The following is a 19,595-nucleotide window of genomic DNA, read 5'->3' on the forward strand; positions in this document are numbered from 1 at the left end:
GCTCCTGCCCCATCACCTCCTGTGCCAGTGACAACAAACCCAACACCAGCACTATAGGCAGAAGAAACACAACCACAATTTCCACAGACAAGCACAAAGAGCTTGGCATTGTTTTCCCTGGGAAGCACAGCCCAGCCCTGCAGATCAGTGCCTGGTGTGATTTACAGAAACTGACCTACACATGCACACGCTGAAAAAACTTCTGTGTGGACTTGCAACACTCAGACCATAATCTCTTAGGAAAATCAAAGTCAGAAAATCTGAAGAAAAGAGAAAAATTATTTTGCAAGACCATGACCAATTTTTTCCTGTGGTTTGGGATCTGTGAAGTGCCTCGTGTGCTACAAATGCCAACCCAGGCCAGGCTGGCTATCCCATTCCACAACACTGCCTCGAAGCTCCTGCTGGGATGAGGAGCCTCGTGTTGTCAACACCACCCACAGCTCTTCCAGAATGCAAACCTTCAGCTGGACACCCCACCAAACTAAAAAAAACAATCCCAGTCTACCCCATCTGAAAAATAATCATTGATAAATGTATTTCTTCAGGAGCAGATCTCAACATCTCCAAATCCACACAGTCACACAGATGCCTGTAGAGGTAATTTACTGCACTTTCCTGTTCTGCTTCTAAAAGAGGTGGAGATTGCATCTTACAATCTTCTAAATCTGACTTTATTACAGGTACAAGAGAGTTTGGTATGTTCAGTAAGGCCTGTATTAGCAGTTTTATGGTTTTTTATGTTCTTTTAATCGCTGACATGGAATGTAAATAGTTTCCTCAATTGCTGCATACTTCCCATTCCTGCAGGAAGGCACACCCTTCGACAAAGATTAAGAGAATATAAAGTGAAATCCCTGTTTACTAAAGGAATTAAATTCTCCTCTAGTTACTGGAACACAGCAACCTGTGCATGGGGGATCCACACACCCTTCAAGGACAGGTTTTCAACAGCTAAGGGACATAAAAAGTAATATAAAGGAAGCTCAAGATTTGGGCTCAATGTTGAATAATAAAGTGAACTGGAATTCATCACAGCTGGGTAACATTGGGGGTCATCCAAATGACTGGGAATAAAAAGCATCTTGCACTGTTTTATTCCAGAGGACTAAAGAGGTGCCCCATGGTTTTCCATTGATGTTGTCCATCCCCAGCCCGAGGCAGGATGTCCCTGGCCTCCCCTGGACATTTGCTTTCACAGGCACATTCCTTCCAACTAACGCATCAAACTGCATCGCTCACATCCACGCTCTCTCTGTTAAACTGACAAAAATACCTCTGTGGCTTTGATTCCCCAGCAGGGGAACCTACAGAACTCACAGATCCTTGGGAACTGTTACAAAAAGTTTTCCCTGGGTTGAGAGTGATCTTTGGTTTGCCTTTGACAAACAGCACGCAGTTGTCCTGAACCAGATTCCCACCATATATCCTTGAGATTCTCTTAGAGGAAAACTCAACACTTGTGTGGTAGACAAAGACTTTGATGACCTTTTCTGTTTGTTATGGACTTCCACAGGAGTTATTTCACTCCTGTATGGTTTTGGATTTTAACAACTCTGCCCATGGGACCACATCTACAGCAGTCCCTGATCCCTCTCTGAAATCTCACGGACATGAGCAGGATTTTCCAAGAGCACATGGAAAAAGATGCACACAAACACAGGCTCAAGCCCAGGAGTGGTCCTGGGCTGCAGGAACATCACAACCATCCCATCATCAGCCCCTTGCCAGCAAACCCAGAGAGCTCCATTTAACATTCCAGCAAGGGTTAATCCCCAAGTCTTGACTCATCACCCCGATGGACACTGCCTGGAGCAGATCATGGGTGCAGACAGCATTAGGAGGGATGAGCCCTCCCCAAAAATTCTGGAGACTGTAGTGTATTCCAGACTACTATAAATAAAAGGCCTTACCACAGGAAAGGAGGACAAATCCAAAAGAAATACACAGGAAAACCCAGAGAGGCAACATGTCCATTTTCAGCCCCACATAAATGCACACAACCATAGAGATTCTTGCTCTATCAGCAATGCACAAATATCCATAATCCAAACTGGAACAAAACTCTCTTGTTAGGGGACCCTTTATAGGGGACCAGTAGCAAAACTGGCCCCAGGTTAATTTTAAACCATCAATTTTACAATTATAACCCTCCTCCAAGAGTACAAAATGACCATGCAGCAGGGTACTTACTCATTCCTCTCCAGATCGATGACCAGATGTTTATTTTCAGCTTGAATTACAAACTGCAGCACTGCTGGGTGGTTCTGAAAAAACAAAACAGAGTTGGCTGAGTCCAAACCCAGAGCCCATCATCCTGCACCCAGCTCTGCCAGCGAAATGGACACATGATGGAATCAAAGGAAGATTTGGCTTGGAAGGGGTTTTAAGAACCATTTAGTTCCCATGGGCAGGGACACCTCCCACTGTCCCAGGCTTCTCCCAGCCCCAGCGTCCACCCTGGCCTTGGGCACTGCCAGGGATCCAGGGGCAGCCACAGCTGCTCTGGGCACCCTGTGCCAGGGCCGTACACCCTCCCAGGGAACAATTCCTTCCTAATAGAAGGAAACATTTCAAATGTTTAAGATGTATTTCAAGCTTTTCATAAGGAATGATTAAGTTTCATCTTAAAAGAGAGAAGTGGTGTTGCAGAATTAAGGTCATAGAATATCCTGAGTTGAAAGGGACACATAAGGATTGTCAAGCACAAAAAATGTTAAATACCAATAAAAATATGGTCAACAGTATTACCAAGTATCTCTGTGACAACAACGGACAAAGTATTTACACATATACAAGTATTTAAGAGAACTTTCTAAACAAAACACCAGCAACAGAGCCCACAGAAATCCCAGTTGCACTCCAGCATGGATCAGGACATCTGGATTGCATTTTCAAGCACCATCATGACTGCGTGCAATCTTCATACTGCCTTTCCCCTGGTTATAAAACCCCAGATCTTCTTCATCTCAAGCACTCAAAGGTAAGCCAAATAATTTTTTGGGCGAGCTGTGAGAGGGGATTTGGAGCAGTGGAGGCCTGAAAGACTTGCAGGAAGGGGCAGTGCACCTTCACAGGCTCTGGAAACTGCACTTCCAAGGAGAAAGCACAGTTTGCAATATGCTGGCTACTCTTGATCCAAAAGACTCAGCTCACATATATTTTAAAACTGTTTACATTTAACTTACATTTCATTAAACAAACTCACTGGATTGCGCGACAGCATTTCCTTGTTTGAAATTCCAACAGTAGCTCCATAAATCAGCTGCTCCCCCGTACACTCAAGATGCTTTTCTGGAGATTTGTGTCAGCCAATTGCAGCTAGAATCATTTTAGGGTTCTAGTGCTTAATTGATTTATTGAGAAATGTTTCTGAATTTCTGATTGTTGCAGAAGAGCCCCAGTGGAACCTCTGTGACAGACAGAGCATCCTTTTCCATGGAATGCAGTGATTTTCAAATTGTTTGAAAAATTAGAGATGTTTATTAAAAAGCAAAATTATTGGGAGGCTGTCATAGACTAAACAAAATTGTTCAAATGAGAAATAGCTGAGAACTCCCCAGTGCTCTCAGGCTTTATTGAGCCCAGGCTGGGAGTGAGATACCATTGCTTTATCCAAAGTGTCCGGCTCGTGAGAATCCAAACGTGCTTTCTCAGCAACAGCATTGAAATTCTGCATCCCTGTGAACTCTGCAGAAACCAGATCCCACTAGAATGCTAAATAAATGCTTCAGACTATCCTTGGCACTCAGCAAACACATGGGAGTCATTTATTGGCATGAATATTTAGAAGCAGTGTTGATTATGACTTCAGTATTAGTGCATTGCTTCCAAAACCCGTGAGATCTACAGAATGTGGAGTTTTGAGAGAGTAAACCACAATTAATTACAATATAACACAGTAAATAATTAAGATATTGCAGTGGCACAAATGGATTCTTTTCAGCTGAAGGCCCTCAATATGGAAATGACAACTATGTTTATTCATGAGTTCACAGTGGTACTTATTTGACAGTCAATGGATGTTGGTAAAGTTGCAAAGTTAAAAAAGCAGCTGCAGAATAGAACAGGCTGTTACAAGACAAAATCATCTCTCAGAGAATTCCTAAAGCTGAAACTTCTTCTCATGGAGCACAATAATGGCCCCAGTTATGGATGCTGCATTGCTTTGCACAAGACCCAGGTTCAGAATCTTGCTTCACCATGGATTTTTCTTTCAAACAAATGGCTCATTTCCTTCTTTTCCATCTGCGAGGAGATGAGACTATATTTTTTCTTAGTCTGACTGGAATTCATAAGCACAAATACAGCAAAAATCACCCACTGCACAGGTGTTAGGGTGACTACAAACAGAAACACTTGAAATTATAAATTTCTCATGGTAAAGAAAAATGAATCTCTTTCAGAGAGGGCATTTGAGGTTCATGTTTTGGTTTTTCCTCCTCTTTTTTTAATCCATACTCCTGTGAAATTAATTCAGATTTTTTGTTTGTTAGGGCTTTTTTTGGGGGTGTTTTCTTGCAGTGGCTTTGGAGTCTTCCCTAAACATTTTGCACATTTGTGCCACAAGCCCTTAAAAGTTCATTTTAAATCCCATGAAACACTGTAATGACCTCCCCTTACAATCAATATTTTCAAAACTGAGTTGCAGGGTGAAATGGGAATGACTATTTATATTTTCCACAGAGAATAATCAAAAAAGCACCTTGTAGGGGTAGAGAGCCTCCTGCTCAGAATGTTTGAGAGCCACTTGTGCTAAGTCTTTCTTAAGAACCACAAAAATAATTTCTATGCTGGTGCCACAGCTTATTCCCACATTGATCCCTTTAAAATTATCCACTGTGGAAGCCAAGTGGAGCTGCTGAGAGTGGCATTATTTAAACCATAATGAAGAATTTTTTTATGCTTCTACTTTCTTTTCTCCACAGACTCAAGTTTTCTACTTCTCTCCTAAAAGTGCAGTTTGCTGTTTTCCTTTTTGGTAATTTTTTTTTTTTTTTTTTGTGGCATAAGAGAAGATTTCATCAGTGCACACCAGCTTTTCCCTGATATCCTAAGAGGCCAAACTTCAGGATGATTGAAGTAGGAATCTCCATAACTTTCCCCTCTTATTTAGAAAATTTGCATCCAAAATCTGCATCAAATTGTATTTAAAAAAAAAAAAAAAAACAGGAAAAAAATTGCCCCCCTTAAGTTGCTTCTTGTTTGCTTGGAGCTGAGGGGTTTTGGTCTGAATTGATGTTAGAAAAACTCAATATTCTGAAGGAAATTAGTGAAACATTAAGTAAAGGTCAAGCAAGAATTTTCACTGATAAAACAGATTTAAAAAAATAATAAATCAGCACTTAATTAGCTAGAAGATGAAGGGATAACCTATTTCTGAGTCAGAAAAGTTCTGCAGTAAAACTACTTGAACTAGTACATGTTTCATAAGTACTACTTTTTCTTTTTTTTCCTTTTAAAATCACATTGATCCTCACTGAGAAAGAGAAAAGGAAGGACAGTTTAGGGACTAAGGGCTTCCCCTGTGAATGTGGGGGTGGTGTTGGGAATACTGTCTAATAATAATGACATCTAGCCACAAAATAACCCATTTCTATTCCTGAAATACTTGTGGAGAAGATACATTTGGAGAAAATTTGTTCACCTTGGTGGGATGCCCATTCTGAAATTTGAATGCAAAGGATTTGTCACTGAGCAAAATCTTAATTATTGCTGGATCCCCCTTTCCTTTGGCCTGTGATCCCACTGCAGGGCTGTGAGCTTTTCCCTACTGGGACTGGGAGAGAAAACTCCACGTCATTTCTTATTACATTTGAAGAGCAGAAAACTGATGGAATGGAGTCCTAACACATCTGTCTTTGCAGCTCCCTCTCTGTAAAAATAAAGGATTTTACTGGATTGAGATGCGTGAGTTAGATCAGCACATACAACTTTAAATAAATTCTAGAAATTACATCATAGAAATAAGGAGAAATATCTACAGATAAAGAAAAAAGTGAAAATGAACTCAAACCAGCAGCATTAATTCATTTGGAAACAGAAATGCATTTTCAGCTGTATCCAATGTCTAAATCCACTCTATGAGGATAGAGATCAGCACAAGAAATAGAACCAAAAGGGGTCATTTTGCTTCTCTGGTTTCCAAGTTTTAAATTATATCCTGACAGGGCCAGACTGAAATAGGCAGGTTTGTTTAATCCAGCAAAGTGGTTTCCAGGCCCTCCAGAGCTGGTATTGACTTTGCTAAAACCAGCCCTGCAACAGGCTCAGCTTTGCCTCTGGCCAAGGTGACCTTGGCCCATGCAGCGCTGAAATGGGTAAAAATCGGTAAGATAGAAAGGAAAAAATAATAATTAAGAGGAGAATTATGGCTTGTAATTAGTTGTATGCAACGTGGCTCCTGACATTCCACAGGGAGCTAAATAAAATGCCTCCCCTCACAGGGCGTCACATTTCATAACTACCTGCCTGGCCTTCAGTTTGAAGACAGAGAAACTACGTCAAGTCAAACCAGAGTCAATGATCTGACAGACAAAGGATTCTGCCAAGGGGTCATTTGGGAGCAGTTTTTCGTCCACAGATTTAAACTGTGCTAAAAACACAGATGTTAGCTCTCTGAACAAGGCCCACTTTGGAGAGAGCCCACGTGGAGCAGCGGGTGGGGCAGGACATGGACATGGAGCTCCTGGAGAAAGCCCTGAGGAGGCCACAAAGGCGATGAGGGAGATGGAGCACCTCTGCTCTGGGACAGGCTGGGACACCTGGGGGAGCTCACCTGGAGAGGAGAAGCACCAGGGAGAGCTCAGAGCCCTGCCAGGGCCTGAAGGGGCTCCAGGAGAGCTGGAGAGGGACTGGGGACGAGGCATGGAGGGACAGTGTGGGAATTGGAAAAACAGAAACTCCCACAGACACTGAAGGGTTTGATCTGCAGCCTTGGAAGAAGCTTGGATTGATGTGAAAATACAATACACAGATATGGAGCAGAAAAATCAGAAACTCATATTTCTATAGCTGTAAGTAAGAAGATGCCTTCAGCAAGTGAGAAACTGCACGGGTAAGATGGTGAAGGGTTTATAATGTAAGGGTGGGGTTGTATGGAACAAGCTGAGAGTTCAGAAGTTACAACAGAAGCAGATGTGTGCCTGTGAGTTAGAACCCATGGGACAAAAGTATCCTCAGTGCAGCAGAAGTGAGTAAAGGTGATGGGTTAGAAAAGCAAAAGAAACCCTGTGGCAACTGTCCATTGGGTTAGAAAGTTCTGTATTGCCTTGTAACAAAGAACTTGTGACTGCTCTTGAGCTGTGGCCGAACGCTCGCTCCTCTAAAATCTCAGGGCCTCTGAGACTGATGTTTATCTGAGCAATGAATCGTTCTTAGCCTGAAAATAGTCCCACCCCTTCATTTCTAGGGGTGACAGTGATAGACAGGACACAGGGAATGGCTTCCATTGCCAGAGGACAGGGATGGATGGGATTTTGGGGAGAAAAATCTTCCCCGTGAGGCTGGGCAGGCCCTGGCACAGGGTGCCCAGAGCAGCTGTGGCTGCCCCTGGATCCCTGGCAGTGCCCAAGGCCAGGTTGGACATTGGGCTGGGAGCAGCCTGGGACAGTGGAAGGTGTCCCTGCCATGGCAGGGGTGTTGCACTAGGTGACCTTTAAGGTCCCCATATGACCTTGAAGGTCCCTTCCAACCCAAATGTTCCTGTGATTCCATGATCCCATGTACTTTCTCCTCTGTGCTCTTAAAGCCAGAAATTCCAGCACAAAAGACAAGGGTTGTGAGATTGTTATCTCCTAAGCAGGGCTCTGGAAATTAAGGACCTTTGAAATTTATCAGGTAGTCACATTCCACACAAATACATAGGTTTTTTCTTGGATCAAAAGAGTTAACACCAGGAATTAGAAACTGCATAACTGGGGAAAGAGCCCATTATTTCCAGCAGGGAAAAATTCCATGCCATTTTTTGCTATGTATATGAAGATACCTTTTATTTCCCTCATTTGTCACACACTGACGTTCTGCATTAGTGCTAAAAGGTGTATTTACAGTATCAGATCTTTGTGCTGATATTATTCCTCTACTACCTATAAAATACAAAAAGGGAGAAGCTGGGAAATCTATAAGGAATAAAGTCACTCAGGGAACCTTACCATGGAAACTGGAACTCAATCCAACAAATGCAAGCTGTCTACAAAATATATACATTTAAGACAATTACAACCTGCAACAAATGCTGTAAATTGTATGCAATGCTTTTAAATCTATAAATATTTCCTGGTTTTCTTTTGGCTTCAGTTTAGAAGTGAACACAAAGTGCAACGTTTTCTGCAAACACCTCCAAGAATAAGCAATATTTCATGTGCAGGACATGAAAAGCATAAACATTTAATTCTTATGGTTGTGCAGGTTCCTGGGGGCAGCAAATTCAGCTGTGCTTTGCCTGCTCTCAGATGAGAAGGATGTATCCCTGTGGGTGCTTATAATGAGCACCAACTAAGAGAGCAGAGCCTTTTGCAGTTGTTTTTTTATTTTCTTTAATGGCTTAGCAAAGACTCCAAGCCCTTAACAAATTGGCTGAGCCAGTCCAATAATGTAGGAAACCAAAGAACTTGCAAGTTTGTCCCCAAGTTTATTTAAAAGTGATTATTTGAAAGCAGAATGATCACATTTTTGCTTTCTGGCTGGCTGTACAGAGAGATGCAAGATTCCTCTAGCTGGAAGACACAATAGCTAAATTGGGGTTTTTTTAATTTTATTTTTGTGTTCTTTTTCTTAACTCCTATAGCAAATTGCAACTGCTGCTTGGAGATAGTGAGGCTTTTCCACCCTTTCCTTTTCCTACTTCCCACACTGCCTTATTATATATCTATGGAAGATTTATATATATATATTTATAAAATTTAATTTATATATTTTTTTAAATCTTCTGCCCCACACGATGTGGCAGAACCCATGGCAGATGAGGCCCTAAATTAACTTTTCTGCTCCTTTCCTGGCTTCCTTACAGGAATCATTGAATGGTTTCAGTTGGAAGGAATCTCTAAAGATGATCCAGTCCAATCCCCCTGCAATGAGCAGGAAAACCTTCCACCAGCTGGCAGAAAACCCCACCATGGGGTGCAGATAAAATAGGAGCACTTGGGAACAACCCTAATTTGGGAAACTTCTCTTCATAAGCAAAAACCACTTTCAATTAAAATGAAAAATCCCAATATTTCTGTGCGCTGCCTCTGCAGCAGTGCCAGCACCAGGCTCTGCCCATCAGGTTGTTTGGCAGCAGCTGCTGAAGGTCCTGTGAATCTCCATTTCTGTGTTTAAATTCCCGGTTCCTTGCTCACTATTGCTGTCCCAGGATCCCTCTCCAGAGTTAAAAATCCAAGCAAACAACGCTCAAGAAAGAGGAAACCCAGAAGTTCATTGTGCCAGACCAAAATCAATAAAATTACACAGCTCCAGCTCCCATTTCCTGCTTTCCATGCAGGAATACAAAGCTAATGACTGCTCCTGGAAAGGGAAAACATGCTTACAACTTAGCTACATCCTTTCTGTGAGCTATTCCCGATTTACATTTTTTTTTAAAAATCAAAGGGTAACCAGGCTAAAACATGTTCAAAATGTCATAACATCGAGCAGCAAATATTTTAGGAGCAGATCCAAAATAACTGGCTTGATGTTTGAAAGAAATCTGCACCTTGTCAGGCTGAGTTATGTTGCAAATTTATTCAGTATCAATAAAAAGTCAGGCATAAAACCTGAATTCAACCGTTACACCATATTTTCATTATCAAGCACTGATGTTACACTAAAATATATTAAGGTGCATTAACTAGCTAAAAAGGTATTAGCAGAAAATTTTCAGCTTTATATTTTAACAAACAAAAGTAAAATAAATTCTTTCTTTTTAGTTGAATCTAAGCAGTGCAAATAGGGCAGCCTTGGTTTTTACAGCAGCTCTTCAACTATCCTCTGAACTATATCGGTTAAAACCAAGTCAAAATCAGTATTCCCTTTCCAGTACAAACCTTGCAACAACAACAACAAAAAAATCTTTGAAAGATTTTCAAAAACAAGCTCTGAGAGAACAAACATGGGTGAATTATGAAAAGGGGAACTGGTGCTGCCAACACTTTGAAAGAGCCGATGGGGAGCGAGCTCCTGGATCCTCCAGCTCAGGATGTGGGCTGGGAGAGGGATGAGAGCTGGAGCACAAAGCAGCCGGGGGATGCAGGGGAGCCTTTCTGCATCTTTGCAGCAGGCTGGGCGCAAGGCAGCCCAAGGCAGCCTCTGGTGTGGATTTATGGCCCTTCCCTGAGTGCCTGGTGACCTGCGAGGAGTCTGCTCTGCATCTGGGCGAGGGGATTCCTTGGATTCACAGGCCACAAGAAAAGGGAAGAAAGGAAAATGCAACAGCATATGGTTTTGACTGAATGAAATGACTGCACTGAAGTGTGAACTTGATTTTGTAGTAAGAACAAGCAATAAAAATAATAATAAAATACGTGTGCTTTTAGCCAGCCCTCATTTACTGCGGTGTATCCCAAACACAACATCTCTGTCAAGAGCTGCTTCCACAAATCTATCCAAGAACGCCAGATTTGCTCATCCAGGTACTGAAGTGACTCCATGGAGTGCAGGACTTCCCATCCAGCCCAGCAGGACCAGCAGCAGGATCTCAGCCCTGAAGCAGGTCAAAAGCAGTGGAGATGTTGAATCCCAGCCTGATGGAAGGGTGTGTTTGCTATCCCATCCCATCCCATCCCATCCCATCCCATCCCATCCCATCCCATCCCATCCCATCCCATCCCATCCCATCCCATCCCATCCCATCCCATCCCATCCCATCCCCTAAATTGGCCAGAGCCCTGCCTGTCCTCTGACACCCTGAGGGGGTAGCCAGGAGGTTGACTGATTGCACCAATACAGATTTGAGTTTTTGAAAGATCTGGAAATAAAAAAATCTTTTTAATAGAGGGGAAAAAATAGCAAAAAACTCCTTGAAGAGTCCGGTTAAAAAACGGGCTAAAAAATGAATCATCCCCTATATTTCTTTTCCTTATTGTATTCACAGAATCACAGCTTGGGCTGGGTGGGAAAGGAACTTAAATCTCCCCCAGTGCCACCCTTGCCATGGGCAGGGACACCTTCCACTATCCCAGGTTGTTCCCAGCCCCAATGTCCAACCTGGCCTTGGGCACTGCCAGGGATGTTGCCCCAAAAGCTTAAAGTGGAAATACCCTGTAGGTTTCTGGGGGAGTGTCTGGGTGGCCTTATATTCAGAAAAGGCACCTGGACACCACACAGCCTTAGAGATTTGAGAAGCTCATGGCAGCTCCTGCTCGTGGCAGCTTTTACTGTCACCTCTGCACCAAGATGGGTCACTGTTAAAGAGATATTTAACGCCTGAAAATTTCAAGCCTGGGTTCAGACATTTTTTTTTCCTTGCCTTAAAACCAGCCCAGAAGCTGGCCCAGGAATGAAACAACCTGGAATTGGCTCAAAGGAAAGCCACAGTCATTACCCAGTATTTACACTGCACGTATGAATCACAACTGTTCGCTGTGCTATCAAACAGATGGGAGCAGAAAGCACCTCTTGGTTGGAATCCATTATGTGCTGCTTAAACAATGCTTGGTGCAAGGCTGTGCAAAGAAAACAAACATGCCTGGGCTGGAGAAAATTGTCACAAAACACAACTTAATAGTGCTGGCAGGCAGGAAGCAATTCACTGGGGCTGGGTTGCCTTAGTTATGGAGCAGGGCTCGCTGCAGACGGTCCTTTGCAATTTGGGTAATTATAATGGGAGTGAGCAGCTGTTGATATTTGCCAGTTTGAAATGTACGTGGACTTCTTTGAGGACCTTGCAGTGCAAATGTAGTGGATCCCGTTTGGGCTGTTCCTGTCTGGAAAAGTAAAATTCCTCCTCTTTGTCAGGAGGGGGCTGTGACCTCCTTTTACCAGAAGTTTGATTACAACATCACATTCTCTCCATGTGCTCAAAAAGCCAAGGTCAAGCATGGACCATGTCAAAGGCTTCATCAGCTCATTACCCAGTGTAATTATATTTTCTGCACCTTACTCCCTCTGTCCCACCATGCTTCCTGAGGGTATTCCCAGCTAATAGCTCTGCATTTTCCCACCCACACATCCACTGCTCCAGAACAGAGCTGGAGCTGAGCAGCCAGCCTGACCCTCCTTGGAAACATCTCCCCTTCCACACGTGGAATTATCACTTGTGGGGAGCCCAGGACGTGCTGTGCACTGTGGGGGAGGAGAATTATGATGATAATTACTACTAAATTTCCAAGGATAAGAAATGGCCTGTCCTCCAGGTGCTACCTGCTCGTGTTCCTCTCAGTGGGAGCTGCCTGGGGAGGGCAGCAGCAGGTGAGTCCCAGGTGTCACACAGGGGTTGTGACACAAGGTGTGTGTGTCTGCTGGGGGAGCAGCAGAAGGGAAGGGGGTTTCAGGGATAACACAGAATAAAATCCATTCTGAACTGTCAGAGTCATTACCTGAGCCACTCCTTTCACCCCTCAGTGTCACCCACAGCAGGGCCAGGACAGGGGTTTTCCCCCATTCATCTGGAAGGGTTACAGAGCCATGGAAAATCAACCCCAAAATGCCATTCTGAATGTTCAGCAAACTGCCACAGGGAGAAATAATGAGCAATTCAGTAGGAATTGTGTCCACTGAGACACAGAGGTGGCCACCCATTTCCCTGAACTGGAAGTCAACTTGGAGAGCGTCAAGAAATCCCATAAATTTTCCTATCACTGAAAGAGGATTTCAGATGCTTTTTGTTTCCTGTCAATACAAATCTGGCTGGGCTCATTGAGTTCTATTGAATGCACATGTATCTCCTTCAAGCCACATTTCATGCTCTCCAAACTTCTCTCTCTAAATTAAATCCTTTCATATTCCTTGAAAAGCTCAGTTCTTAATTAGGAAAGAGTTCTGATTTTCCATTTTCATTAATTCATTCAATTTCAAGATTTTGAAGCCAAAGTAATTGCAACTAAGTGAAACTTACTGAAAGGCAAAAAGATACAATCAGTTTCAGACAATGAGAAAATTAAGGATTTTTTTTTGAATGCAAGGGTTGGTCTAAATGTCCTGGCTAAACTGAATTCTCAACAATGCTACAATCTCCAGAGAAGCAATGATAGATGTTTTGCCTCTCTGAATGAACTCGGAGGGTTGGCTAGATTAATGCTTGAATTACTTAATTTATTTGGCTTAATTTATATGCTGTTCTTCACTTTCAGAGCCTCCCTCTCCCCACCGTCACACAGTTCCACTGCACCAGGCCTGTGCCAAGATCTCTGAGCTCAGGCTTCGTTCTCCCTAAACATCTTTCCCTGTTATGTGGCTCTGATTAAATCTCCTGTGCTAATTTGTTATTGCAGTCCCCGATTTGCTTCTGGATTCCAGTTCCCTGCTGCATCCCAAGCACTGGAATGCAGGGCAGGACCGAGGAGTTGGGGTCTGATTTCCACTCTTTCAAGCCACAATTTGTCTCTGATGATCTTTCGAAGATGATGGATGCCTTATACAAAGGCAGATAAAATATTCATATTTTTTTAAACTAATGAAAAGGGCGATTTCACCCCACTCTTGGGCTACTCAAGATAACTTGACAAACTTCCCAAAGCTGTACTTCCAAGACACATGAATCATTTTTATATCCTGGAATGTGCCCTAAGAGAAAGAAGGATCCGAAGATTTCCTAGTAAAGTAAATTATCCTGAAACCTGGGGGCAGCATCTCACATTTTTCTGCTTAATTAGAAATAGACTTTGCCCAGAGACACCCCACCTATACAGTGACATTCTTGGAGAAAACAAATGGCACGAAGGAGTGTGGAAAGCACAGTAAATTTATCTCAGAACACTCATCCTAGAACAAAAACACATGTGGTGTTCTGACTGATACCCCCAGGTTTAAAGTATTAATGACCAGTATATTTCTTGCCACAAAGGCAAAGACAAAACACAGATTAAAATGTTGTTGCCATTAATATCCACACAAGAAAAAAACCCTGTGTACAAAAGTATCTATTCACAATAAAATGTATTTTAAGATATCTAAATTTGCTATAAAGTCCATTAGGCAGCTAGTTACTCTTGGAGATAATTTAAGTAATTTCAATTGCAATCTGAGCTTATAGAAAATATGTTTCTATTCACATTACCCATCTGTTCCATAAGAATAAGCTATAAAAAATATTTCTAGAACAACTTATTCCATGACATATTAGATAAACCTGTGGCTCTCAAAAAATAACCCCTGGATCAAGGTTATATAAATTGATATTAAAGCTCAGCAAAGATCTGCTTTACAGTAAATCATCGAGAAATAGGACAGCCTTTCTCCATCGAAGGGCAAGAGGTAAATAACTGAAGAGGAGGTAAAAACAGATAATCAATTATTTCAGTTGGTTTCAGGGTTACTGCTGAAATTTTCAGCCCCTTGGAGAAAACCCAAAAATCAATAGAGCACAGAATTTTGAGATAACAAAGAAAGAAACATCTCAAAGGCATTTGCAATACGTGATAAAAGCATAAAGCAAAGTCTGCTCTCACCTTCAGAGTGCAAATGAACAGGAATATTCCTGAGTCTGCTCTGAGCTGATTGTACAGGGGTGGGAACGAGGGAAAAATCCTGCAGAAGGCTCAGGGAGCATCTCCACTTCCCACCCTCAGCCCCATGGAGCAGAGCATCACAGAAAGAACGAGCAGGAGCAGAACTCTGCAGCTCAGCAGGTGCTGGGGTCCAGTGCCCATAGGGACTGAGGGAAAATGGACTTGTCAGGAACCTGGGAATAATGGGGGAAAGCAGCAGTGGCCCTGCAGCTGAGATGAGGGGCAAGCAGAGTTCGAAGTTAAAAACTTCATTTCAATTGTTCTTTATGGAGTCACATCTTCTCCCGAGATCTTCTGTGCAAAACCTGGGCTGCCAGAGCATCCCATCCTGAGAGAGGACCCTTTACCCACCCTCCTGGGCAGCTCTCAGTGGCTAACAGACCCTCCAGTCCTGTCTTTACAGTGTTTTCCCCTCTTTTCACTCCATTATTTGTGTAATCCTACTCTACTTCTGCTTTTATCCCCAAAACCAGAAGCCAATGACTTGGCACAGGTAGGAGAGAACTGCAGCACAACACAAAATTTAACAAGACCTCCCAGAGCCACAGCTTCCACCCTAAACCAGTCAGGTTGGAATATTAAATATCCCAACCTCCATGGCATCCTGATCCACCTCTCTGATTTCAGCATCTATCCTTGAATTACAAACAAAATTTAACAGAACTAAAGGCTGAACTTCTGCTAAAGAATTCTCTTTCTCTTCACCCAGCTGAGAAAGGAGTTAATGTTTTAGCTGTCTAGGTGTTATTTAGTCTGGTTCCAAGCTGTACAAAGCCAATAATTACATGAGAAAGAAAAGCTGTTGGGCACCTATTTTCCACCTACAGCAGAGAAAAGTTCCCTATGAAGTTTCAGGTATCTAAAAATCCATAAAAATCCAAATCTTATCCCTTGTAACGCAGAGATGGCAAAGTTCCCAAAGGAGGTTTCCATGAAGCAGAAGGAACAGCCTCCACTTTGCCTCCAATCATAGAAAATGTGGCTTTTGGGACCTCAGAGGTTCCTGCCCAGGAACCTCAGAGGAAAAGTGTTCTCTATGAAGTTTCAGGTATTTAAAAATCCAGAAAAATCCAAATCTTATCCCTTGTAACGCAGAGATGGCAAAGTTCCCAAAGGAGGTTTCCATGAAGCAGAAGGAACAGCCTCCACTTTGCCTCCAATCATAGAAAATGTGGCTTTTGGGACCTCAGAGGTTCCTGCCCTATGTCAGGATCAACTACACCACTCTCATTAGCAGCTCTTCTCTGGCTTTTCTGAAACTCCAGTGCACTCAGAGACCTTTATCCTCCCTTCCTCATGATATGCATGTAAATACATCCTTTTCTCATTGTCTTTATTACTGAGCTCTTCCTCGCTGCCTTGTAAGGCCATTCTGCTTGTCCCTGCTCGACAGGAGCACACCTAACAGTGCCACACAGACTAATTACTGCCTCTGATTTCCCTGCAGCCATTTCCACCCTGCAGGATCCATCAGGGCCCTGCTCAGCCTCCTCCTGTCCATACTGACAGCCCCAGCTCCTTGCTCCTCACCACAGCCAGGGTTTCTCCAGCCATTCCTGGCTCTCCTTCCCGTGTCCTCCCGGCTGAGTTATCTCCCTCATTTATTTTAATGACTGTTTTCCTTCCCAGGAATAATTCAAGGAGGAGCTATTATGAAACATCTCCTGTCCCTGGGGCTGAGTGTCCTGTGAGATCCTCAGCCTCCCACCTGCAGTCCTGAGTCCTCCAGTACCCACATTATTAATCACAGAACCTTGGGATGGTTTAGGTTGGCAATTACCCCTATGATCATGGAATCCTTTAGGGGGGAAAAAACTCCTCAGCTCATGGAGTCCAGCCCTTAATCCAGCACTTCCAAGGCCACCACTGACCCATGTCCCCAAGTGCCACATCCACTTAAATTTCAGTCCCTCCTGGGATGCCGACTCCACCACTTGCCAAGGAACGAACAAGTCTCACCCCACTGTTGTTCCTGAGCCATTTAACACAGCTTTTTGTTTTTCCAGACAGCAACAAGTCCAACTTTTCACCGAGATATGCCCCTAAAATACTGAATTACCACTTCTTTACAAATAAAAGCCTTAATGCTGCACTTCTTACATGTTTAAATAACGTTCAACTACACGAGCGTATAAAACTTTGCTGTTATAAAGAACATATTGTTGACTTTTTTTTTTTACTACCAAGCTAGATATTTTAGCAGAATAAAAAGAGAAAGGCTCCTGGAAAGGTTCAGGAATGTCCCTGTAAGTAGGAAGTGGTTCCCAGACAGGGGTGCCATGGTTGTATCCCAAAATGCCAGCAGACACGGTGTGCTCAGAGCAGGGCTCTGAAGCACAGGAGCCAGGCAGAGCCTTCTGGAAGGTCTGAAAGTATATCCAGCATTTCTGGAAATTCTCCTCCAGGCTCATCAACATATAAATAGAGCAGGGCTCTGCAGGGGATCCCCCATTGTGCTGATTTCCTGAGGGGATGAGGGAAGGAGCATTTTAGGGCCATATCCCAGCCTAAATGAGAAGTCCTGATCACCAGAAGACTGAAGAATTTCAGAGAGGAACTCGGACAGCTCCTCAAGGGGCACATGAAAATAACATTTGAGGATTGACTAAATTGGTTACACTTAGGGAAAGAATTAGGAAGAGCAGAGATGCCCAGTGTGCTCTCATCCCAAGAGCTGAGAGATGCTGCATTATTCCCCCCAGACAACAAACACTTGTTTTCACACCGAGTATGTTTTTAAGCAAACATCTTTTCATTATGTATTTGATAAAGGAGTTAGAGCAGCTGCACCCCTCCCCCAAACAACTCCATCAAATTGCAGTTTGCAAATCAAAATTCACAGATAAGAACACCTTGAACACACAAACTTTGCCTGAGGCTAAACACAAGTTATTCCCTCTCCCTGCAGCAAGGCTGTGACGGTGACATTGCATCAATAAACGAGCTCCCTAAAATTGAAGGAGCAAATTTTTGCATTCCAAGGGATGCAGAGGAGTGATTTTGTGGGATAGGCAACAACAGCAATAAATTGCTGCGACTTTATTTTATGCTGAATAAATTTCTCAGTAGCTCAGGTGCCAGCCAGCACACTAAAAGGACAGAGCATGGAAACAACTTCACAGTGGCTCATGAGGAACTTCTGAAACTCTCATTGCTCTGGCAAGGAAATATTTGTATATAATATAAAAATATAGACTGCAAAACCATAAAAACTACACCATGGCTGCTGGAAAAAACCAAGCACATCTTGGTATTACCAAGTAATTTGGCTTGAGTGTGATGGCCAATGTCAGAATTCAAACTGAGCATAAGGAATATACCTTGGTGAGACACAGCTTTATGTTACCAGGGTTGTATTGATTTTTCTTGCACTGAGAAAAATCAAGATTTTGCTGGAAAAACAAGCCAACATCGCCTTTGAAGCCTTCAAACAGAGACTGGACTCTTTGTCTAAATTGTTTAGTAAAGAAGGCTGTGAAGAATTTGAAAATGCTTTTTTTTTTTTTTTTTTTTTTTTCACAGAAATATCAACGTCTCCCTTTGTTATCTGCCTCAAAGCAATTGAATTATTGGAAATATTGTAGACAATAATGGGGGGCTCCAGAAGACACTGATTTCATCCACACCAGCCAAAATATCTGCAGCAGCTGATCCTCCTGCAATTTGAAGCTGTGCAGTGATGGCACAGATAATATCCACACTTGGAATAGCCTTTATTTCTTTTACATTATGCTTTTTTTCCCCCCTCAATGCCTTACCCTAAAATTAGAACAACTCCATCTCCATATATGAAGTTTATGGCATTGCTGAGTCCATCACAAGGACACACTGATAAAGCCTCTGCTCCTAAATGAAATTCCTCCCTAATAACCTGTCCTAGAAAAGCAGGGCACTGATAAGAGTTTCACTCCATGCTGTGCATCCTCCCTCTCCACTGCTTGATTTTCTGATTTGATTTCAATGCCAGATCTTGCTGTAGCCTTATCCAGCTGCTTTTTCCTCACAGAGTTTTGCAAAAACAAATTCAAAACCTGGTTTGAGAGCTGAATCCTGAGATAAGGCTGGAGACAGAGGAGCTGTGTAAGTATAGACAGAGATCTTAATATATATATATATATATATATATATATATATGCACATATATTGATATATATAGATATATATATATAGATATATCCACTCCATTAATACAAATACAGGAAAATTCAGCACTGTGGTGCACCCTACAAAAGAAATTACTCAAATCCAGCTGTTGTTGTCTCCATCTCACACAGATTTAGGGAAACTGCTAAATACTAATTCTGTGAAGGCTCTGAAATTAGAGCTGATTTCTATTCACATCAAGATTTCTTCTTAAATTAGTTAATAGATGTATGGAAGTGGGATAATATTGATAAATGCAATTTTTAAAAATGGTGCTTGGTGATTAAATTGCATGGTTGAAAGAAGTAAAAATGTACATATAAATGAGAGATACTTCATAAACCAAAATATTAATAATCAAAATATTTATTAAATTCAAGTGTTTTCACGTCCCTGTTGGTCTCCATCAAAGAAAGGTGATTGTCTAAACTTGGACTGAGTTATAGGCTCATCATACCCTATAAAAACCTCAGTTAATGCTCTTCACAATATTTATAAGATGTTTTCAAATTGACTCCGAGTTTGCAACAGTGACAATCCTCATGCTCAGCACTGCAACCACTCCTCCTCTTTCACTCCTTGAGACCTAAAATCTTCAAAATATCTATTCCCTTGTTCAAACAACACATATGGGGTTTTTCCACACGTGCAAGGCATCCCTCTTTCCCCCAGAACAGCAAATTCCTGGCTCCTATAGGTTGCACAGCCAAAGCAGGAACACAACACTTCTGGTCTGAAAAGGGCATTATAAAAATCAAACTGATGCCCCATTGCCTGGGTTAAACTTTATTCCCATTTTATAGATGG

The 19,595-nt window shown here is 42.4% G+C and overlaps 1 protein-coding gene across 3 annotated transcripts in view; it reads right to left on the bottom strand.

The window, feature by feature from the left end:
- ADAM12 (ADAM metallopeptidase domain 12) overlaps positions 1–19,595 on the bottom strand; it is a 178,800-nt gene that overhangs the window by 129,505 nt on the left and 29,700 nt on the right. For all 3 annotated transcript variants that reach the window (XM_068198305.1, XM_068198304.1, XM_068198303.1), the window contains exon 3: positions 2,194–2,267. In XM_068198305.1, the coding sequence (XP_068054406.1) occupies positions 2,194–2,267 (74 nt within the window). The remainder of the gene's footprint in view (positions 1–2,193; positions 2,268–19,595) is intronic.

This window comes from Anomalospiza imberbis, chromosome 8 (genome assembly GCF_031753505.1).
Source record: "Anomalospiza imberbis isolate Cuckoo-Finch-1a 21T00152 chromosome 8, ASM3175350v1, whole genome shotgun sequence".
Taxonomy (NCBI): domain Eukaryota; kingdom Metazoa; phylum Chordata; class Aves; order Passeriformes; family Viduidae; genus Anomalospiza; species Anomalospiza imberbis.